General features: G+C 34.8%; 2 protein-coding genes across 7 annotated transcripts in view; both read right to left on the bottom strand.

Annotated features, from left to right (window-relative positions):
• Positions 1-1,838: 1,838 nt before the first annotated feature.
• Positions 1,839-3,483, bottom strand: LOC149542435 (uncharacterized). 3 transcript variants are annotated; one of them, XM_089797372.1, is made up of 7 exons: positions 3,408-3,483; positions 3,033-3,308; positions 2,844-2,940; positions 2,594-2,734; positions 2,416-2,479; positions 2,214-2,318; positions 1,839-2,104 (listed from the first exon to the last, which is right to left on the bottom strand). In XM_089797372.1, exons 2-7 carry the CDS (start codon positions 3,128-3,130, stop codon positions 1,947-1,949), a joined length of 663 nt encoding a protein of 220 aa, XP_089653498.1. In that variant the 5' UTR covers positions 3,131-3,308; positions 3,408-3,483; the 3' UTR covers positions 1,839-1,946. The 3 variants fall into 3 exon arrangements, with proteins under 3 accessions (XP_089653498.1, XP_089653500.1, XP_089653499.1); XM_089797374.1 differs by having other exon boundaries at positions 2,639-2,734; XM_089797373.1 differs by having other exon boundaries at positions 3,033-3,204; positions 3,408-3,479.
• Positions 3,484-3,571: 88 nt separating this feature from the next.
• LOC149542434 (uncharacterized) overlaps positions 3,572-24,235 on the bottom strand; it is a 49,957-nt gene continuing 29,293 nt past the window's right edge. The window contains exons 2-7 of one of the 4 annotated variants that reach the window (XM_089797377.1): positions 14,816-14,927; positions 14,641-14,726; positions 4,722-4,760; positions 4,384-4,593; positions 4,217-4,280; positions 3,572-4,085 (exon numbers count right to left, since the gene is read on the bottom strand). In XM_089797377.1, coding sequence (XP_089653503.1) covers positions 3,949-4,085; positions 4,217-4,280; positions 4,384-4,593; positions 4,722-4,754 — 444 coding nt within the window. In that variant the 5' untranslated portion in view covers positions 4,755-4,760; positions 14,641-14,726; positions 14,816-14,927 and the 3' untranslated portion in view covers positions 3,572-3,948. Of the gene's footprint in view, positions 4,086-4,216; positions 4,281-4,383; positions 4,594-4,721; positions 4,761-14,640; positions 14,727-14,815; positions 14,928-21,492; positions 21,688-24,235 lie in introns of all 4 variants that reach the window. The other 3 variants (XM_089797375.1, XM_089797376.1, XM_089797378.1) reach the window with 3 other exon arrangements.

Below are 24,235 nucleotides of genomic sequence, written 5' to 3'. Positions count from 1 at the left end.
TCAAGTTTGTAAAATGTAGTGGGACAAAAAGTTTTAAAATATCAAGATCCTTGCATTCCCTAGATGATAGAGGTTTTATTTTGATTCCAGACAGATACGAGAAGGAATTGAGATCAAAGGAGCTACAAAAATATCTCATTCAGTCAAAGGCTTTGTCATTGGACAATAGTACAATACCATGTTGGAAGGCCCCAAAATATTGGAGAACCTGGCACTACAATTGCTTTAGGGAAAAGAAATTTGAAGAGGGAGAATTTTTACAATGCTGGAAGATAAACCACTTTAGCCTTAGTTAATGATTCTTTAAGTGGTTGTCAAAAAGTCTGATGGTTATTTATTGTTTATGCTAGGTTGATGAAGTTTATGTTTATGTCAGCCAATTGTATGTTGTCATAAGAGTTTTTCAAAAGCCAATTATACCACATTCAAAAGACAAAATAGGTAAAGTAGAATATTAGGTAGGATAGAATTGATTTATATGTCCAGGTGGACACTGGCTATGTCCTGTGACCATATTGTGCTTGGGCAACCTTTTTCCTGAGTCAATGCCCACAACTTTCTCAAATATTCTTGATGGGCCAGAGACGTGGAATTTGTCAGTCTTATAAATGAATTTGAAAAAATAGTAATTGAGTAATTCAGACATAAGAGTATATTTGGTAAAACAAAGCCTAAGAAGTAAGATGTAGAATCTTTGAGGAATAAATGGTGAGACTCGAACAGAAATTACAATATAATCCAATTATAGCTTACTCTAAGGTTTCCTGGCCTTTGCGAAACATATGTAAAGATGCCATAAGAACCATATTTCTCAAAGAGGAAAAATAGATCCAAACTTCATCTGGATCAAATGTGGTGCTAAAAGGACTAAACGATTTTTCAGCTTACCAACACCTAAATTTATCTAGGATCATATAAGGCCAACTGATATTGCAAGGAATTCAACTAATAAAATTGATGAAATGAGAACAATTATAAAGCTATGACAATTATAAAGCTGAGAAACCTAGACTTATTTGCACCAGAATTATTTCCATGAACCTAAACAAATTTGGTGCCTCTAATCTTGAAAGAGGCATTTCTTTAGGAAGAAATTTGGTCTATTGTGCAATCCCTCAAGTATGGTAAATCCCCACATATTGATGGTCTTCCTATAGAGTTTTAAAAAGCCAAACTTAACTGGATATATGCTAAACTTCTGGGTTTCTATATGGAAGCCATTCAAGTATGTTCCCTCTGTAAAGAATTCAATAGAGAAGTTATCAAATTCTTCCCCAAAGATGGAGATGAATCTTTGATCAACCATTTCTATTAGAATGATATTGTAGTATTTACCCATAATGGTCATTTAAGTCACCTAATGCATAATTCAAAATATCATCATTGACAACTATTGCTAAGGGCAAAAAAAAGGGTAAATATATAAAGGGGACAAAATGATCAAATATCAAACATTGTAGGTAGCCACACATAAATCCTATATCACATTCGCATTGTATGTTATGGGTAGCAGTAGTTGTGGATCATTTTAGACCTACGACATGCAAAGTGTCCATTTTATGTTAGTTTGAGCTTCACTTGGTTTCAAGAATACTATAATATTCTCTACTTAACAAGGCCAACCACGTGAAGGTGGAAGCTCATCTGGCCTCACCCCCCTCCCCTTAACATCAATCTAAAGTACCCATTATCATCTAATTACATACTTCATTCATTCATTTATCCATTTATGAACTATAACATTCAATCAATACAATCACATAACATTCATTAATATAATATAAAATTCATTAATACACAATACTAATCAAGACTTCATTAACACATAACAATATTCATTAACATAAAATAAAAATATGTATTAATACGCATCATTCATACATAATTACTTAAAACAAAGTTCTTTCATTATCCAACAAGGTTTATCAAAGAAGATTTTTAAAACATCATTTCTTTTTTTTGTTTTTATGAGCTCTCTTAAGAAAAGCGCTCATAGGAGCATCCATATTTGCATCATTCTCCTCCTCTTCTGGCACGTGTAATGTCAAATTACGATGGCTCCTTCTCTTTGGAGGAGCGGGAGGTTGCTGCACTAAAGGGGGCTCTGTTGCAAGAACAAGTGAATGGGATAAATTGGCATACTCTTTTTCTTTTTCTAACTGTTATAAGTCTGTAATTAAGTACGCGTACAACATAAAATGCATTTTTCTTACCTGACAATGCCACATCATGTACATTAACATTTTCATCAGCTACCACGTCAACATGTTGAACACTTGGAACATGGTCCACTCCTTCAACATGATGTTCAACATGCTCTGAAATATTCAAAAAAAGGATACACGTCAAATTCCAATTGAAGATGTTAAATTGTATTCATAATTGCATAATTAATTTTCAAAAGCAAATTAATACCTCCACCACTATAATGCACATCATGGCCTTCGTCACGAGCAGGTTCTGTGGTAGGATATGAAGGCTGCAGTAAAATGTTATGCACATTGTTATGTAGTCAATTTATGTTTAAAACTAATACCAAAAAAGAATCTTCTCAACTATTTAATTTCATTTACTTTTCATCTAACCAATTTACGTGTGAGATATCATTTGGTGCACTGGATTCTTGGGCAAGGCTTACAGATTCTTCGCATAGGTGTGCAGCCACAACTTTATAGCCTTCCTTCAAGGCAATTTTTCTATCTTCATCTGTGACCTCCACATTGAAATCTGTGCCCTGTGTTTTTTGCTTGATAATGTCAATTTTCCATGTATGGTTTCATTAAACAAAAGTGTTTGCAACATTATATTAAAAAAAAATTTTAAAAATTCATTGCTCTACTTACAAGTCGAGACTGGAGATTCATATAGCCACCAGAGCCAAGTTTGTGTTGGCCAACCTTTTCTACTCTCGCTTTTGTAGCCACAGATGTGTCCTGCAATCTATGAACAATTTCAAACATCTTAGATTATATATTTACAAATATCAATAATTAGTGCATGATTAAAATGTACTTAATACTATAATGATATACCTCTTTTTGCTCTGTGCTGCTTCATTATCTCTATCTTCACATAGCCTTTTCTCCTTTGCATCTTCTATTATTTCATTCCACTCCATCGGTGGAATCATAGGAGGACAATCATACTATGGATTATCCTTAAGAGCCCTTCTATATTGATCCCTCACAGTCTTTATATGCTTTGCTGCTCTTTTCAGAAGTAGGCCAGTGTCAAAAATGTTTTTCCCAAATTTCTCCTCAATAGAGGCAATCAGCTGATTTTTTAATTCCACAGCTTGTAAATTCCACCTTTTTAAAAATAAATAGATTTTTAGATCAATAACTTTAATATATTACAATAAATAGAAAAAAAGAAAAATTATGTAGCAATGATATGAAACTACATACCTTTTACGTATGGTGGGTTCAAATAGTCTCAATGTCATATGAAAAAGATGTTCAAAGAAAGCATTATTACCTACAAAAACATAAAAGATTTATCAGTCCAAAATGAGTAATGTAAAAGTAAACTAAATTTACACTTTAAATAATAACAATTTTAAAGCACCTGGAAGCTTTCATTCTTTTAATAAAAACATAGTCTTCTTATTCAGCAACAATGTCCCTTCATACGAACCAGTACTAATCACACGAACTGCTCCAAGAAATGGATCAACTTCAGTAGTACTGCTCTCTTTTGGTCTATCAACTGAAACATCATGACAATTAAATGACAATTTTAGTACTACTATCCGTTGGTCTACCTCCCTACCTATGTCCATGTCTCTCTATGTGTGGGTATATATATATATATGTATGTATGTATGTATGCACGGTGTGTGTATGCATGTGTTTGTGTGTATGTAGGCTTCTGTAGACATCATTTAAGCACTGATATGCTACTTCGTTATTCATCAACTTGTAAAAAGACATTAAAAAATATAGCACATTACAAAATATAGGAAAACAAGGTTTTATTAGTTCTAGTGGGCATAGATGATGATGTTTGCATGGTCTTTGTTGCCGACAATGTAGCAAACAATACTGGACCGCCAACTGAAGGAGGAGTCCGCACTTCATCATGAGCTGAAGAATAGAATATTGTTAACAAAGACATTTGCAATGGATAAAGATCACATGGGATACTAGCGAGAAACGTCCACAAAAAAAAAGGTAAGTGTTATAATGTTGATCAAAACAAACAAAGTGTTACTTACATGAAGGTTGTGCGCGACAACCCTCACCATGTTCACCATGTGATGTCGCAACTGGCACATATGTCTATACAAGAACACATAAAATTAGAGATCATGATCCATAAGATACTATAAAATATTAATATCTATTGAACTTCTATTACTGCTTTAGTCGAATTAGTGCTTACCTTCCAAGATTGGATTCTATGTTCCAATTCTATTCTCAATGCCTCTTTCTCCTCACTTCTGTCACCCTTGATGATAATGTTAAGTTCATCAGTGTATCTTTGCGTAATTTGTTGGGTGATGAATACAGGGTCAATACTAAGGGCAATGTCATGTAGATATGATGCCTGTATTTCATATTGCATTTGATCAGCGATCATTGTAGCTTTTTCCTATCATTTGTGACATCAAATATCCATATACTTTCATCAAAATAACTCCAAAGCCATAAAGAAAAGAACATAATAATATGACATTTGTTTCTATATTAACATTAAAATTTACAATAATTAATGTTTACCTCTATTGAAAGTGTCTGAGATGGTGCATCCATATCGCCCTGTGAAAAAAATTAGTAAGTCTTAGAAATCAGCAACGAAATTAAAGTAATAGACTTACTAAAAAAAATATTAATAATAAAGTATATTGTATATGTAAATCATTTGTCTTAAGTTAAAAATTTAGCGTAACTAATGTTTATATCTAAAAAAACATGACATGTTCTACTTAATGTTTATATGTGCACATATAGTTTGGAAAGAAAAGTTTGGTCATACGAGACCCCATCATAGTTGACATTGATCCTACCTGAACATTTCATTGATCATCCTAATCTTCATCCATGTCATCATCATCATCACCATCATCATACTTGTCACTTTGATCGTCGTCGTCACCACCACCATCTTCATCACCATCATCATCCTCTTGATCACTATGATCATCATGACCATCATCGCCATGATCATCACCATCTTCATCACCATGATCATCATCATCATCATCATTATCACCATTATCGTTAGCATGACCAAAATCATCACCATCTTCTTCTTCTTCATCACTGGGTAACTGTCGTTCCTGATAATCATTTACTTCCTCTTGTGCTTCTTCAATATCTTCTTCTTCGATCACATTATACTTTACCGGCCTTCCTCTTGGGTCATGTCTAACAACAAATGACCAACCTGGTTTGTGTGGAACACCAAAGTAAAACACTTGCTCGCATTGGCTTGCAAGAACATAGGGCTCATCTCCGACTGGCTCAAATGACCTTGTATTAATCATAGTAAATCCACTATCGTGTTCAATAACAGTCCTATCAGGATCATTTTGATTCAGTCGTAACTTGAACCATTTGACAACAAATAGAACTATTTTGAATGAATTAAAGTCGCACTCAAGTATATCATCTAAAATGCCATAGTATCGATTTTCAGATTGTTGAGGATGTATGTCAGCTCTAGATGAAATATTGGTGACCACGAAGACAATACTTATCTCGGAATCACACGTTTTCTTCGTTTCGTCTAACTTTTTTGTGTGGAATTTATAGCCATAGTAGTACATAACTTTGTGATGTTTGACTTACAATTATTCAAACATGTCAAGAATCTTCTCATTGATCGGTGAGTTGATATTAAACTTATGTTTCATGATTAGTAATTTTATGCATACCTTTGTATCTCTTAAGCCATATATTATATCAAGTACTGTTGGCATAACATTGGGATCTCCATTACGATGAGCTTCTTTAACCAACGATGCAACACCATCCCATGTTAATGAGCGACCATTTTCTTGAGACTATTCAATCCATACTGTCATCCAATCAAGATTGTTTGCAATATACAAGTGTAATGCATCCCACTCATGACCAACTATAAAGAAGACAATTACACCAGTTAGAAACAACTTATATATATTGATGATGGATAAGAATTGTTAAATTACAAGAAAAAGCTTATAATTATCTCTCACCCTCCTCAATCTACCTTTCCCCATCAGGTACTCCCCTTTGAATTTGTCATTACAGTTGGGATCCCAAATGCGATCTACATGGATACCTGCTGCAAACTTTGGAAGATATTCACTAATATACACCATAGTCTGGTATATCATATATCTCTCTATCATAGAACCCTCAGGACGTGCTCTTTGTCGAATCAAACCTTTCATAAATTTCAAGTGCCTCTCAACCATCCACATTGATCTAGGTTGTACAGGTCCACACAATTCAATCTCCTCAACTTGATGTATGAGGTAGTGTTCTTGAGCATTGAAAAACGTTGGAGGTAAACACTTTTGCATTTCACACATAAGTTGTGAAATTTTTCTCTTCCAATATTTTGTATCTTTTTTATCAATTTCTTTAGATGATAACCACCTAAAAGAGATTCAACATGCAAAAACACATAAAGGAGATTTCAAATAAAATTATACAATAGATTTCAAATAAAAAACTACAAATCTAAGAAAAAACACTTCTAACCTCATATATTTTCCAAGATCATATATAACTTGTTTAATACTGTTGTCAAACTGTTGTGGAAGGGATAGAGGTAGGAAGAACTACAATCATTAAAAAATGATCATTTCAATATATTATTAAATAATGCAATTGGTACTACATTCAATCTAACAAATATACTATAAATAAAAAACATGACTTACCTTGAGGAAGGTATGCGAATCATGTGTTTTCAATCCTGACCCAAAATCACCTTTTTTTGATAGAAGAGTGCTTATATTTGCAGCAAATCCTGTTGAAAATTTTGTTTTTTTTATGACTTCTTTTAATGCATCAGTTTGTTGCTCCGTTAATAACCAAGGAAGGGCACTTGTATTTATGTGGTCTCCATTACTATTTGATTCAATGAAAACTTTTAGTGCATGATTGGATTCATGAATGTCAGTACAAATTTTAGCAATTTGTTCTCTATCACGCCTTCCATCCATCATTTTCCATAGTGTCTCTGCTACATTCTTTCCAATATGTATAGCATCAAACAAATGCGTGATTGGGAGATCCTTGTAGTATGGTAACCTACTAAATTGAGTAGGATAACCTTTCATTCCTCTAAGAAGTTGGTCATTGATGCCTTGATGACCTTCACGAGCATCAATTACAGCATTAGTAAATATAAGACAATATCAAAATACAAATTGTAAACTTCGGACGACAAATTGGACATTACCTCGACGATTTAGTCGATCGTATTCCAACTTCCATAAATGAGGTGTCATTCTTTGTGGCCTTGATGATGTCTCTTCTTTCCCATTGAAAAGATGTTTTTCGGCAATTCGATACCTATGATTATTGTGGAGAAAGTGTCTAAACTCATCAAACACCTACTTTCCTAAACTTCTCAAATGAAGACATTTCATCTTCTAACCACAAACTAGACATGCAAATTTTTCCTTTGTCTGAAGACCTAAAAGATCATGTATAATTAGATCATGTACAATTATCATGCGCAACTTAAACATTCGATAGTAATGTGTAAGCACTATAACAGACCAAAAATATGTGATCTTAACAATATAACATACCGCAAAAATGAGTTAGCCCAGGGGCATCATGTATTGTCCATACAAGTATTGCATGGAATTGAAATTGTCGATGTCCTATCAGTCTAGAGATGTCATACATAGTGATGCCATTTCATAACTTCAACAACTTGTCAATTAGGGGCTCAATATACACGTTCATATCTTTAACTTGGTATTTACCTAGCAATTGAATGAAGATAAACATTACGTAATTATTATAACCATTTTCATGCACTATTTATAAATTAATTTAGATAACTATAAAATAAAAAAATACCTAGCACAATCATTGACAATATTATGTGCTCCCTCTTTATGGACATCCAAGGAGGAATGTTATTGTTAACAACAAAAATAGGCCATATTGAGTAAACATATCTCATATCTCCATATGGATTGACACCATCCGCCGCCAATGAAAGTTTCAGATTACGAGGTTCTTCTTTAAAGCGTGACTATGTTTCTTCTATCTCTTTAAATGCAGAACCATTGGCAGGCATTTGCATAATGTCATCCTGACTTCTATTGCGTGCATGGTAATCCATAAATTGTGCCAAGCTAGCGCACCTGAATAACCGTTCAAGACATGGAATAATGGGAATGTACCGAAGAACCTTGTGAGGCACTTTTTTTGTTATTTGATCTGACCGATATCTACTAACATGAAAATCAGGGCATTCTGTTGCAAATTCATGTTGTTTATGATATAGAATGTGATCATTGGGACATGCATGTATTGTCTGATACTTCATTCCAATCTGATCCATAATGTTAGATAATTCTCGGTACGAACGAGGCAAAATGTTTGATGGTGGTAACAAAAACTCACTAATCAACCTACAACAACAAATATGCATTTTTAATATAATGAATAGTAATTGTATGCTAACATTGAAGATGACAAAAATGACATACCTTAGCATACGTGACATTGCTACATTGGATATACTATTCATAACCTTTAAGTTCACCAATAACACTATAGCCGAGAGTAGAGTTGTTTGGGAGTCTTCGTATAAGGGCTCGTGTGCCTTCTCAAGTAAAGGTATACCAAGACCATCTTCATCATTATTATCAAATTCGCTAGTACCATCATTGTGAGCCTCTTCATCACCTACCCCAATACCATCTTCTTCAATCATGTCCTCTGGCACATTATCATCTTCTTCCATGGGAGTATTATCCTCAGCTTGGATATTCACATCTCCATGTTCCTCCAGTAGGAAATCCACATTCAGCAATGGACAAAAATCGTGGCCCCCTTCAACATGACCATATTACCTACAATGACTTTGGGCTGTTGTGATTAGAATTCTTTGATTCTTTAAGCCCTTACACTTTTTGCAAGGACAATAACATTTATTAGGTTTTCTTCGGAACTGAGCCCACAATGTAGCCATTGTCTCATTATTTTGTTCTGGGTTCATATTGTAAGGTGTGGTCTTTCTTCACAGGAAAATATACCTGCAAATAAATTGGACATATTGTAGTTAATATTTATATCTGCACATATGGAAATTGTTGATTAATATTTTCAAATGTAACTAAAATGATCCTATAATTTCTAGAAGGCCTAGATGTTTGCAAAATGTGGATTTATAGACAATGTATCTTATTTATTTGCAAAATGCCTCAAAGAGATGTCACAAGCTGAAAGTTACTTAGGTGCTAACAGCAGCATGCCATGACTAATCCTGATAGCAATGACTAATATGATTAATGCATCAACTAATGAAAATGACTAAAAGATTGAAACATATTAATGCAATCTTCAATCAAGAACACGTGAGCTCAAAAGATGGGTAAATCTCAAAAACTCGTGAGCCTAAGATCATTACAATTTCAGCCATGAAATAATTGCAATTGAAATTTGTTGAAAAATAGGCCTAAGTGGGTTGGCCTAAGGGTCAAAAGAAGAATTCAGATTTCACTTAATTACAAATCAATTAGCTTATGCAAGTTTGGCCTCATGGTGGTTGTACAATTTTAAAAAACTTAATCCTTAGACCATTTGGGCCTAACATCAAGGGACGTGAATTTAGGACTGCAACGTCTATAAAGGTTGGATGTTGAAATTCTTTGGAACATCAACCCTTCCAAACACTTCTTGATCCTTACAATGGATCCAACACCTTCTCTTGGTCCAATCTTGACCTTCTATGCAAGAAAATATACCCCTCATGTGGATGGAATCTCCCAACTCATAACTGTCCCATTCACCTAGTGACCCTCAAACAACACCCTGTCACATTCAAAGATCTTGGTCTCTAATCTCCTTGCATATCTCTGCACAAAATCATATCAAATAGGTGCATAATACATTAGCAACCCCTCTTCCAGGAGTTACATATACAATACAGCAGTGGCAGGGGTCAAATTCATTGAGTTTGCCTCAGACAATCAAGTTTTGTCACATGACAGTGACAGTCTCTTATTACCTATGCAAAATCCTTTACAAATGATTGTTCATAAATAAAAGCAACTTACAAAATAAGCTTCTCAATCATTTTCATATTCAAAGAAAAGCTTTGAAGTGAAATAAAGCTTGCACCAATTAAAAACAACCAAATTGCATAGTCACTGTTCTGTGACAGTTTTAACAGTGAAATACAGAGTTTTTTTATTGATTTTCCAGGGCTATCACATTGAAATCTCCTCAACACCTTTACACATTCATCTATCATGTTCATATAAGCTTCTTTTTTTCCTTTTTCAAATTGCCTAACTCCCTAAAACTGACCAAACTCCCTTTAACTGTCTTGGGATAGTTTAGAACAATTTTTAATATCTTTAATAACGGTCCTTTATGATAACCTCGAGCTTTAGGACTCAATTCTTGTGACATTTTTTAGACTAATTGATCTTTCTAATGCTTAAAAGACTCATAAACTTTCACTTAATCCCATGACTCTACCATAGTGCCATATGTGGCTTGTTTGGCAACATTTTGACATATTTTCCAATTACATTGCATTTATTTGCATTTGATATGCATTTTATGACTCTTTGACCCCATTTATCAACCTAGTACATTCTAGGACTCCCTTTGCCCATGACATTTTACTACATTACATAAATGACCCTTGTCCTTTCATCTTGATGCTAATAATGGCTTACGACTTGAACTTTAATGATTACAAACATATCAAAAAGGACCTTCACAGGGTCTTATTACATCAACTGTTCTAACATGGTCATGTTGGTTATCTTGAGACCTTAATGTCTTCTCATGCCTTCAACCTTGACCTTGATGTTCCTGCATCATTCTCCCAAGGATCAAGGAAAGTTGGATCATCACGGAATTGAGTAGCCAGACCTTCTAGGACGTTGCAATACTTCAACCTTGAAAGTGTCACCTCAATGCAATGGGTACTAAACAAACAATTTAAGTTGATGAGAAATGGTTGTTATGAATTCAAATTGTAAGCGTCACCTCAATGCATTGGGTATTAAACAAACAATTCAAGCTGATGAGTATGGGTTTTTATGAACCACAACTCATGAAATATGCATTAAGTCCATACCCATTGTTAACAGTGAGTATGGGTTGTTGTTTAAGAACATACTTGCTGTTTATAGTCAGTAAGTTTCTATATCCTCTAAGAAATTTGAAGCCATGAGCCAAAGTCACACGGTTGAAGATGATCATTGTCCCCTCAAAGCGCCACTGTTTGATAAATTGTTGCATTGAAATATGATCTAGAAAGGGCCTTTCCACATAGTATGTTGGCACTATTTGGCAATCATCGATCATGTGGTTATTGCAAAGAGGCTAAGGACCAAACATAGAATCATGGAGATAGTGCACGGATGTACAAAGAAAATGCAAGAAACATCAAAGAGATTGTTATCCGTTCAATGGCCTTAGTAAAGACAAAGCTTGGCACTTGAAATGCATAGTGCAATGGAATTAGTAAGATATGGGAAAGCATGATATGTAATGTTTTATGTCAAAAATGGCTTTGACTCTATTGGCCCAGTGCATGAGATACACCTGCAACTTCTCTACAAAATCAGCTTGCTATGAAATGTTTTAATCCAGTTGGTCAAAACATGTACAAAGAACATGAATTATTTGACTGAAGGCATTCATGACATTGGTGTCAATGGGTCTCTATGAAAGGCAAAGAAAGGATACCAATTCATTTAACAAAGTCCCAAATATCATACTTCCATCACAATTCAATTATGAAATATAACATGCAACACCATGTCTGATTAGATTGCTTCAAGGAGATATTTGATCAAGGATGAAATGAATGATTGCACCTGGTGTGCACATTACATAATAGAGATAGTGTTGTGAAATATAAAACTGAAAATAAAATATGCAAATCCACTTGGCTTAAATTGGAACTATAGGCTTACAACTCCAAAACACATCTTCAAAACACTAAATGAAGATTAGAACTATAGGCTATGGTTGGGTAACTTTTACTACAGTGCCAAGTCGCAAATAACAAAAAAATACTGTTACTTTTGGGCTTTTTGAAAAAGGGGTGGGGTATGAAAGTAAGGGTGCTTAAATTGTCTTGTAGAGCACGAATAGGCGGATTTCAGTTGTGGAGATAGCAGGACCTTTTATTAGACTGAGATACAACACCCATCCAGAAAAATGCCGCACTCTTAGAGTGGTGTAGGATATTTGTGGAGTTTTCTGCTTGTATAAGATTCCCAAGCTTCACCATTCATGGATTTTGTTATCTTTCATTGTTAAAACTCAGTTGCTTCTAAGATTTTAATGCATTCACCTTCAAGTACACAATCGAAGTTCTTCAAAGTTGTATCATAAGTTCAGTTCCTTCTGAGAGATTCCTTCTAAATTCTTATGCACGGAGATGTGTATGTGTGTAAAAAGATAAAGATATTGTTAAGAAGTGGTGGGCATTGAGAAAGACTAGATGGATAAGTAATGCCTTCATTTTCCCAATCCAAGCATTGTTACAAAAACTAATCTATATGAAAAGTGGCAAATTTGGAGAGGACCAATTTCTGAAACTTCAAGAATCGATTCAGCTCACCATAACATACCCAATATCTACCATTAGATTTTGGGTTGCCCAATTCAAGCACGCTTATTGAAAGGCATTATATTATCGACACAGGGCTCTCAAATTGCCAAGTCTGCAAAAATATTTAGGAGTCTGCAACATAAGAATTCATGCTCAAGATGTTAAATTTTGGATTACCCAATTCAAGCACGCTTATTGAAAGGTGTTACATTATTGACACAGGACTCTCAAATTGCCAAGTCTGCAAAATATTTAGGGGTCTATAATATAAGAATTCATGCTCAAGATGTTAACGTTTATACTTCACTTTGATAGCCTCTCTTCAGTTTTTATCAACATAAACTAAGGTAGCAAGAGTCTAAACCATGAACAGTCCATGACAAATAAGAGTTTTTCCAAGAGATATTGGGAAGTTTTGGATCTCTACAAGTTGTGTTTCACTGTCCCCGTCTCTTGTTGCACAAAAAAAAATCTCCAGGGCTGCATCATTGGCCTCTCATACGGCCCAAGATCAAGCCTCAAAACAACATTTTGTCTCATTGGAAATCCATGTGACAATTACAATGCAGTATATCTCAGATCATATTAAATCCTCTGGCTATCGATAGTTTGGCTTAAAACTAATCATTGCCTAAATATGAAATGTCAGGTGCTGGTAAAACTTGAGATTAATTGTTTACATTTAGCCTACAATAATTCTCATTGCAAATGTGGGTTTCATGGAGTAAAACTGATCTTCCTTACCTCCTTAACCATTTGGAAGTATTTGGAAGTAAGAGATATACTGATGAAGAGTTTGTTTTCTTTCATTGTTCTTTGATTAAGACCATTAATGTTTGGTAACTTATGCAGGAGAGAAACAGATTTAGGTCTTATATTCTCTCTAATCTCTATCTATCGGATGAGGGCAAATTCAATATGATATAGATGGAGGAAAGAAAGATAATGTTGATGAAAGATCAAGTAATACTACCCTTAAGGCGAAACGGGGAAAAACTGAAAAGAGAATCTTCCAAGGCTCCATCTACACCTACATAATATAATGGGCAGAAAGATACCATAACAACTGAGTTACATATGTACAACTTAACTACCAATCAAGGCATCTTTGATCAATGTCCTTGTTTTTGTATTCATTCTAAGTTACTCTTTGGTCCAAACTAGTTATAGTTGAGTAAATTGCTCCATTTGTAGGGTTATCAAAAAGAGTTATAAAAGTGAATTAAAGATGCATTTAGTGTCTTTGTCAGAAGGTGTTGTGATGACTACGCAATAAAGATAACAGCGGAGCCTCACAGCTGGTGAGCTGAGTTCCCATGAAGACACTAAGAACTCACACCCATGTGACTTAAATAATCAACTCCATATTCATGCATTGTGATCCTCGTGACTGACTTAACTACCATTTGCTACCCAATTTTTCTTATAAAATAAAATTAGGGGCAATAAATGTTCATCATCAGTACAACTATACATCTAAACTTTTAGGGTTGGAACAAGGGACTGAGTAGTAGAAACGTATGTGACAGGACATAAGTCAAGATTGTTACTAATACTGAGTTGGTTGCATTTTGAACTCTCACAAATTCTGAAAGGTATTCTCCCTCTTATATTGACAACAATTTGAGTTACAGACATGCGATAATATCAAGCACACACTACAAATTTTATTTATCTTTTACAAAACTGTTCTATTAACTATTACTTACGCACTGAACTGCTACTTTACAGGGTACGAAATTCTGAATCCATTCCCTATATTGATTTCCATTTCTATAAATTGACACAATCAGAACAAAAATGTCCAGCTAACAATCTATGCATTGCAATGTCATAAAATATTTTGAATCTTTGAAAAGGCCTGGGTCAACATACCTATTTTAGCAAATAACCCTTCAATGTCTTTAACAGATCTCTCCAAATCAAAGAGAGGTGTGCAGGCTTGCTCGGTCAGAGTGTTTCTGCTCACCATACAACATCCCAAATGTAAGTCTCATCTAAGAATATCCTGTAAACTACATCTACTAAATAACACTACATGCATACAAACCTGCTTTCTTATGGTTTGATATTATGTATTCTCTTTCTTTAATTGCAAATTTCGCCTATTTGTAATCTTCCTTTAAAGCTGATATTGTTTTCCTGGATTGCTCGAGAATTTTCTGTACACTTTCAGATACAATTCAAAAAGGGGATCTTCCAAAACTAAGTTACTACACAGTGACACACAATCCTCCCTTAATTTATGACCATTCAATTATTAGAAAACTCAAATAATAAATGTCTTCTAATGACATTAAAAAACACAAACTATATAAAACTGCCTTTTTAGCATTACAATAACTATCTTGAGCTCCAATAGATCATACACCTCTACCGTAGGTGGAAATTGTCATTAATTGTTGCAAATCAATTTTTATGCAAGCAAAAATGAAGATGGAACAGTCATATATCATCTAAAACATCATTTAGAATGATTTTGTACTTGCAAAGCTGAGTAAAATGCGATTTATAACAATGAGAAAGAAACAATCCTCAATGTATCTTTGTCTCCATGATAAAGTAATATTTTTGTAAGTCAGATTACCTAATCGGTGCAACTGAACAATTCATTTTGTTGGAAGCTGCCAAAGAACTTAAACAAAAAAGAGAGCATAATAGTTGAATATAACTGTCCTACAATGCTGTCATTCTGTCACTATCACTCTTATTCCAATGGTTCATGCCTCCTTCAAGAACTCTCTTAGGATAAATATGAAGATCTCAATAACCTCAAAGCCCATGAAACTCAGAAACCATCTGAACAGTTTTGATCACATTTACATTATCCATAAGCAATGGAGCACACGACTTCATAGAAACTAAACAATAAATCAATACAAGATTTGAGGATTGTACTTCTACAGTTGTTAAGAAGTAGTTTATATATGCGAAAGAGAGGGACTTCCAAAAATTGTCACTGATCACAAATCGGAAAATCAGAACAACTTTCTACACAACTACTCTCCACACATCGCTGTCGATACCAGAACACAAGATTTGAAGCAAATATTTAGTATTAAATCTTATTCATCTATTCTACAATTCTTAGTCTTTTAAGAAATAGCTCACAGTGGGCATATGTCTCCAAGAAAAGTGCAAATGAAATTTAACAAACAAGAACAGTAACTATAAAGATGATAATGAATTTCCAAAAAAATTGATTTTGAGCACACAATAATCCAAGTTTTATCAAACAGCAAGAACTCAAGACATTCATCTATGGCCAAAACATTAACAATGGAGAAGCTAGCCAAACACTTTTTGACACTTCACTGTTACAAAAAATAATTTTGTCTTTCAAGTCTTTTCCTACCAAGCAAAGGATGGGATTGCCATCTCTACTTCAAATTTTCATTATAGCTCAAGAATTAATAAAGGAGAAGTGAACCAAAAACTTTCGAGGCTTCACTGGAACAAAAATCTATTTCACTATTTCAAGACTTTTAACAAGTAAAGTATGTGCTTACTAACTTCTAGATTTGTGAAGCTTGCTAAAAAAAAGTCTATTATCATCCATTAGTATGAATTCAATATTTGAACATAAATCCAAATGGGTGAGAGAAAATCTGAGCCGCAAAAGGGACAGGGCCTTACAAAGAGAATACAGGTGTCCAGTGAACTAAACTTTAAGATATAACCAGTGATTTCAGAAATATAAATTTTCCACAGCTTTATCCTTGCACTTAAATATATGCTAACCTTGAACCTAAACATCATCTATAAAACAACTTTGTGACCTGAAAGAATTAACAGTGGCTCTGTTTTTTAAATTGCGATGAGTAGAAGAGAAAGAGAAAATGTAAAGGCATTGAATAGCTTTCGAATCCGCCTCTGCAACTTTTTGATAGGTAACAAACTTGGAATGATATCTAATGACCAGATTTAAATATGTGAATAGAGTCCTCATTCTGCTGCTAAATTGGACAATGGAGGCTCTTGCTTGAAGAGGCATAATTGGTAATATAGTTTTGGCCTGTTTTGCACTGAAATTATTCCAAAGTGGGGTATAAGGACAGCACGACCAGCCAAGGAAGTGGCCATGGAACCCTATACAATTATCTTCAGACAGGCCAAGATTGGGATAGAGCAATCTCAGCTAGCGAAAAGTACAGTGCAGTTGATGTTGCACCCACTTGCTATACCAATTCTTCCAAGTCAAAACTAATGGATAGTGAGGCAACTGCGACAAACAAAAAATTACCCCCCACAGAAAACATTAAATCTCTTGAGCCCTATGAGTGTAAAGTTCCCATTAGATTAAGCAGTCATGGCCACACGCTTTCTTTTTAGTCACCAACAACAGGATAATACTGGATGCAACTACTTTGATATTTCTAATACCATTTGGAAGATGGAATGGAATCAAATCAAATGAAACTACGCACAACAACTCAAAGATTTGCAATCACAATGTTATTTTATAGATAATAAGTTCTTTGACAAGCGGCATTTGGAAGGCTCTTTTTACTCCAATTTTGTGATGAGGTTCAAGCCCCAGCTATATAGATTTTGAACAATATACAATGTAATGTCAGGTGAACTATTCTCCCTGTTCCCTATTGCGAATGCCCAATGCCCAGTAGGCTTGTTGGCTAGGCTAGGAAAATACACAATTGTGTTTATAAATACTGAATCAACCTGTGGCCACTCGAATCATAAAGTTCCTTAAAAGCTTCAAAAGATTGTTTCCTAGGTGGAGATTAAAATATCCTTGGTCTGCTGCAACAAGTAATCCAACCATTGAATCACTTTGATGTTGAATCAAAGGCACACATTTTGTATCCTAAAAGATTTTATCGATAGATATAAGCTGCTTGAAGGGTATAAGGTGCAGGCACCAGACATAGACAGTATAAGATACTGAAAGATTTTATCGATGGGAAACATACATAGATGGTGATTTTAAAGCCCCAAAAGTGAAACAAATGCATTCCGAATAGATGATCTTGGTGGCCATAAACTACAGGGTGGTTGATTCTTACCTCCTTTCTCCTCTCATGTTGACCCTACACCAAACTCCTGCCCACTGCAGTCACCGCGTGCGCCAAAAAAAATTTAACACTGTCGTGACTTTTTTTATTATCACATCTTATGTTTTGAAGGTCGAAATTTAACCAATTTAACCATGGTCGAAATTTCAACCATATCGGTCCCAGTTTTTCAAAAAAAAATGAAAATAGGCCTTTGGTCGAAAATGGGGGCCTAATGTGCAACTTTTCCACCCCACATATTTACTTAAAGGTCTCAATTTGTTTAATCTTGATTGGCCATTGAATTGGCAAAGTTTTTTATTCAACATAACTATTTGATGAACTTTATATTAATTTGAATTTATTGTCGAGCCAGTCACTGTAACCAGTCATTTTGTGTTAACATTTACTGTTGCAGTAAGGGTTTAGGAATGATTAGAGTCATTCCATGAATATTCGAGCCTAATTCATGGAGTGACAATTGTTGACTTGTAATATATAAAGCTAACAATGCATATGCAGAACAATGCGGATCTAAGTGATCACAGTGAAGAAGAGTGAGGGAATACACTGAAATTGGGTACTCGAATACAAGAGTGGCTAATCTAGCCAAGCAAAGGAGGTCTTTCGTGTTTGGGAACATTATGTGATGTTCATTAGATGGTGAATCCATCTTCAATTTGTTGCAGGAGTGTCTAGAACCGGGAGATTGTGGAAGCCCTAGATAACAAGGGTTTTAAGGCACAAATTGGGGGTTTTGATGTTGTAGCCCCTTTGGAGTTAATTGCTTTTGCATACGGCCATTTTAAGGCATAACTAGTCACTGTCCAGAAGTTGGGTTTGATAAGAGCCTCGAGGTCACCAAGGGGTACTTCCTTTGTTAATTTGAGCAATTTTGTGCATTAAAATAGGGTACTTGTCGGGTTTAGCAATGTTTGTCCAAAGTAGTCACATAAAAGTTTTTGATATGTTATGGAACTCTATAAAGGGTGTTTGTAAATGACAATGTCTGATCAAGTGTTTTGAGAAAAGCCAAGGTTATTTTCACTCCAAGTCTGCTATAGGGCTTTTAGACAGCCTTTTAGGCCTTTTGGGTTAATTTGTGAGAATTTCTTGAACTGGGAAGTGGAAATTGAAGTCAAAGCCCTAGAATCCCTTTAGTCCAAGTAATTGGGAGTTTGTAAGATCACAATCATCAATTAGGAGTATTGTAGAAGGCTTTAGCAAGTCAAGTTCCTGAAGCATTTGAGGATTTTGGATAGGCCATGTGCCTAAACCTTTGAAACTTGTAAGCTCTTATTGGTGTTTTGAATAGCTTCCACTCTTTCACTGCATCAACAATAGAATGGAGTGATCAAACACATCAATAGGAAAATTGTTGAAATGAATAAGTGTATAATGCATATTCAAAATGTAGCATATCGTTACTGGGCAGAAGTAGTACAAACTACTATACACCTTCTCAATTGATGTCCGAGTGAGTGTTCTATACACATGACATTACCAAAATAGAGTGTGCTATATTGCCTTGACTGAAGTTAAGTGAGACTGAGACACATTGAGGAATCTCCTGACAAAAAACCTTGATCATCTTGTGTCTATGCCCCACCAAGTTTGCATGACAGGGACAATATGGGGCAGCAGGACATATTTTCAGTTACACAGTACTTTTGGGCTTTTTTTTAGGGGACAGTAGGGGGCAGTTATTAAAAAGAAAGGGATTTTTTTAAATATATAGAAATTGTTAAAGCATTCATCATAAACATTGTAGAAGCTTGATAAATTACATTGAACTTCAATTGAGATAATACAGGACTATCAACAAACAAATTAACGACACTTAAATGCTTTCATTGGCCATGCATATACATATTATACAGGAATTACAAAAAAACGCCCAACAGCTCCAAGTTTCAACAATAAACTGACTAACAAACATAGAAACTATATGGCTGCCCATAATCAGCAGAGATGCAATTGGTAGGTTTATATCAAAATCAGAGTTCAAGTTTGAGTCACTGCTAATCTTAAGCAATGGTGTTAATGTTTTTACCGTCAGAAGAAATCAAATATAATATACTGATAGCACTGTCATAGCACTGTTATGTGTATACAATACAGAGGTCTATGCACACATATATGTGTATATATTCTCAATCTACATACACACATATGTGTGCATACATCCTTGTATTTGTATATCTGCTATCGATATCTTAGAAATCATTGTGTTATACTTGCTCACTGTATCAACAGTGAATATGTTATTAATGTTATCTCAGATAATACCTGTTATCGGCATCACCAACTATATTTTTGGCATCTCAGATTTAATATGATTTGATACTGATGTCAGTACCTTGATTATACTATCGGCACCGATAGTTGTTATCGTGCCTTGATTATATTATTGGCACCGACAGTTACTATCGTGCCTTGATTATGTTATTGGCACTGCAGTAATTATCGTGCCTTGGTTATACATTTGCATTTTTCTGTATTAAACAAACATGCCTCTGAAGAGGCATGTCTCTATGTGGCCAAAGGCCACGTAGAGACATGACTCTTCGGAGTCATGTCCCTTTCTCACCCTATACAAAGGGAGTCACCGCTGTAGGGAAAACATCACATACATACATCTGAGTACCTGCAATTTGTGTCTATCAAATACATTGCTCCATATTATCATCTACATGTTAGCAATTACTGTTACATAAAACTTTGATATTACTGTTGCTGCTGAAGAAGATATACATTCAGATATCATAGAGGTTGCTACCAAAAAGAATTCAAAGATATTCTACATCATTCAAGGTACTTTCTGCATATATTTTAATTGTAATAGTTTATCTTTCAGAGATCCTTATCTTTAACAAATGGAACCCAAAGTCCCCAAGCCCCCAAAATATTTGAAAGACAGGGACAATGCTACCAAGGGAAGGGGCAGGTACCCTGAGAATAAAATATTTACCCATGGAGAAGGCCATCAAAATATCTCTTTTACAAGAATGTTGTTATGGTGATCCCCACTAGGTATTAATCTTCCTTCAAATATTTACTTTGCAAGATTTAATAATTGTGTTAATAAAATATTGATTTTTCTAACAATGTAATAGACTAAGTTTTAATAACTTAATAGGCATTATATATGTGAGTGTATGGGTATGTAAACACAATTGTGCATAGCTTACCAAACTGGGGAAAAATGTTTAAACCTGTCATATACCAAACAAACCTTGGACTGATGAGTTACAAAGACAGACAAGGGTTGCCATAATGAGACCAACCACATGAATAACACTTCCAGTTTGTTAAAATTGTGGTCTAGGTGGTGGAATGCATAGGTTCTACAAAGCATTTTAGTTTAATGGATGTGTTACATCATATTTATTGTTATCACATATGGATCTTAGAGATATTAACCTTATGATTAAACATTTGGCTTCTCGGACTTCATTTAAAGCTTTACTCAATATTTTATGATTTCAAAAATTAGGCTTCTTTCAAAAGCAAATTTAGAGCAGATAAATTTGAGAAAACCATACTAGAAGCCCAAGATAAATGTGAGACTCAACCATAACCATAAACTGCAATCAAATAAGAAGAAAGGCATACCCATGGTAACCAGACTATAGAGAAAGTTCTAGGACAAAATCGTCAGTGAAATCTAATTTGTCCAAATTTCAAAGAAGACATAGAAGTTGGAAATAGAAACCTGGATTAATTGTTGTGCCATTTCCACTTGAGTTGCAGTTCCATGTATTTCAACTGTCATTTCACCTCACACTCCTCTGGTTTCTTGTACAGTTATTATTGCTCCACTGGCTCTACAACAGTAGATGATGTTTGACCTAGCTGTTCCAATCACAGCATCTGCATAGGATAGGGGTATTTGCATTTGCTGGGTAACCTACAAAAGGAGCAAGAAAAGATTAAATGATTTTAACAAAAGTTATTCTGTATATGATAGGGATATTTGCACTTGCCATGTAAACTATACAAGAAAGAAAGAAAATTTATATGATTCTGAGCAAAATCTATATGTGGAGACCACGTGATATAAGCTTTTCAAAAGTATAGCATACAATAATACCTATGTGATAACAGGTGCTGGCTGAGGATTTGGAGCTAAATGACTGCTAAGTGTTGGATCTCTGCCATACATATTCAAGCCATGCTGTGAACGAGTATTTGCAGGTGGGAGGTCCAATGGAGGATAGTAACTATCACGTTGAGGAGCAATAGGTGCATAATGAGAGTTGTTTCCAAGACCACCACCACCACTATGTAATGTACCCTACCTCCAAAGCAATCTTTTATTGGGTATAGTCTTCTCAATCAGTAATAATTTGTATGTTATCGTCTACCGCTGCCATTGAAAGTTCTGTCGAAATCCCCACCAAAGTTTAGCCCACGAAGTGAAAATTTTATTAAACTCAAATTCTTTATCCAAAGTTCAGCCAAAATCCCACCAAAGTTCAACCCGCCAAATCATGGGTAATGAAAAATTTATTAAACTCAAACGAGCCGGCTCAACTTTCTTTATCAAATTTTTTGGTCGAAATTCTATTGGGCAAACTAATGTTGGTCGAAATTTCGACCAAAGCAAGAAAATAAAAAAAATTTGCGACCAACGCGGGAATGAAATAAAAAAAAAATGGAGGATTTATAGTTTTGGTCGAAAATTTTTGTAGAAAAACAAGTGCAAATGTATTAGTGACTTAGCTTATTTTCACCCGATTTCTTTTAAACTTGATTTTCCAGAGCCACCAATTCTATCCTTAGCCCGAACAAATTTTAAAGAGCAACACTTGGCAGGATAAAATTGTAAATTTTTTACTTAGACATTTTCTTTTGAAAATTTGGATATAATTGTGTAAATTTGGATAATTTTCAAAAATGGAAATTTTGTTAAATTTGGTCTTTTGGAAAATCTTGATTATTTTTGGTGAAAAAAATTAATTTTTGTGATGGTGAAATAAAATTGCAAAATCGATTTTTGACTCTAGAGGCAATTTTATTTTATTTTTGTCAAAAAAATTCTAAATAGCATAACAAAATCGATTTGGAGAAAAATTGCAAAAAATTGGCTTTAATAGATTAAAATTGCCTTGAAAACTTTTTGCCTTTAATGAAATTGGTAATTTAATATTGAAAAATGGCTATTGGTTAGCCAAAATCCAATTTTAATGACGTATTAATTACTAAATCCTCATTAAATGGAAATATTTAACATCTCCAAGGCACCATTTAATTTTCTTTTGCAATTTAGAACTAATTGGCAATTTTAAAAGACAATTTTCATTTTGGCAAAATTAATATTTAGCTAAGTATTTAATTGCAGGCCATAATTTTGCATTAATTATTGTTTTTCTTGCTCCCGGATTCCAAGTCAGCCAACTTGGAGGGAGTAAGAAAGTTGGGTATAAGAGGAGCCCTCTCTCCCATTTCATCCTCACTTCTCACTTCTTCTCAAGGTGTTGGCGATCTTGCAAGAGCAGATCTGCACTCTTCTTGCTTGGCAAATTTTGTGGAGGCCGAAATTTGTGGGAGCCGAATTTTGTGGAGGGTGAATTTTGTGTGAGCCGAATTTTGTGGAAGATAAAATTCTGATTTTTGCAAGAAGCTGCGATTTTTGGCCCTAGGTTGGGTAATTTTATTTGGAAGTGAATTACATGATAAATTTCTGATTTGCAAGTGGATTTGAAGTTCTTGAGGTCTAGCCCTAATTCTGAAAAGTCGTTGAACGATTATTGGTTAAGGTGAATTTTCATCATCTAGAGTTGCAAGGGGTCCTTAAGCTAACATCCTTCTTTCATTCTAGTCTAAGGATTGCTTCCCTTGGTCTTACTTGCCTTCTGGTCCACCACTCTACCATCCCGTAATAGGGCGACGAGTATGGAGGATGTTAGTGCAAGTAAGAATCCCAAGCGGACAAATACTAAGAAAGACAAAGAGGATGTGATGCCCAAAACACCCTTCTCGAAAATGAAGAGAATAACCGACACTAATATTGGTACAGTGGACATGATACAGATGCAGGAAAGACTAAAGGAAGGACAATCCCCCTTGGCAAAGAGGATATACAAAAGTGGAGTTGTACATTCGGCAACTTTTCCTCCTACATTGTCGTGTCGAGAATTGATTATGGAATGTATATCCAGATTTGATCTAAACAGTAAATCCATCATTTTTAATGAAGGGAAGAGAGTGTTGGCCAATATTGGCGGAAAAGCAATCGAAGAAGCATTTGGGCACCCTTTCCTCTCTCAATACTTTTATTGGATTTGCGAAGGAATATGAGAAAGATCACGAAAAGATACTACAAGTAGCGAGCGGCGTGGCGAAGTCAATGGAACTCAGGGAAAAGCACACACCTTGTCCTCCTATGGAAGAAGTTAATGAAAGGCTAGCTAAGTTCATTGCCTTAGCTAAGAAAATGAAAGAAAAGGGAAGAG

This window comes from Cupressus sempervirens, chromosome 8 (assembly GCF_028749045.1).
Source record: "Cupressus sempervirens isolate cs-2001-9-10 chromosome 8, ASM2874904v1, whole genome shotgun sequence".
NCBI classification, from domain to species: domain Eukaryota; kingdom Viridiplantae; phylum Streptophyta; class Pinopsida; order Cupressales; family Cupressaceae; genus Cupressus; species Cupressus sempervirens.
This window is presented reverse-complemented; position numbering and strand designations above follow the sequence as displayed.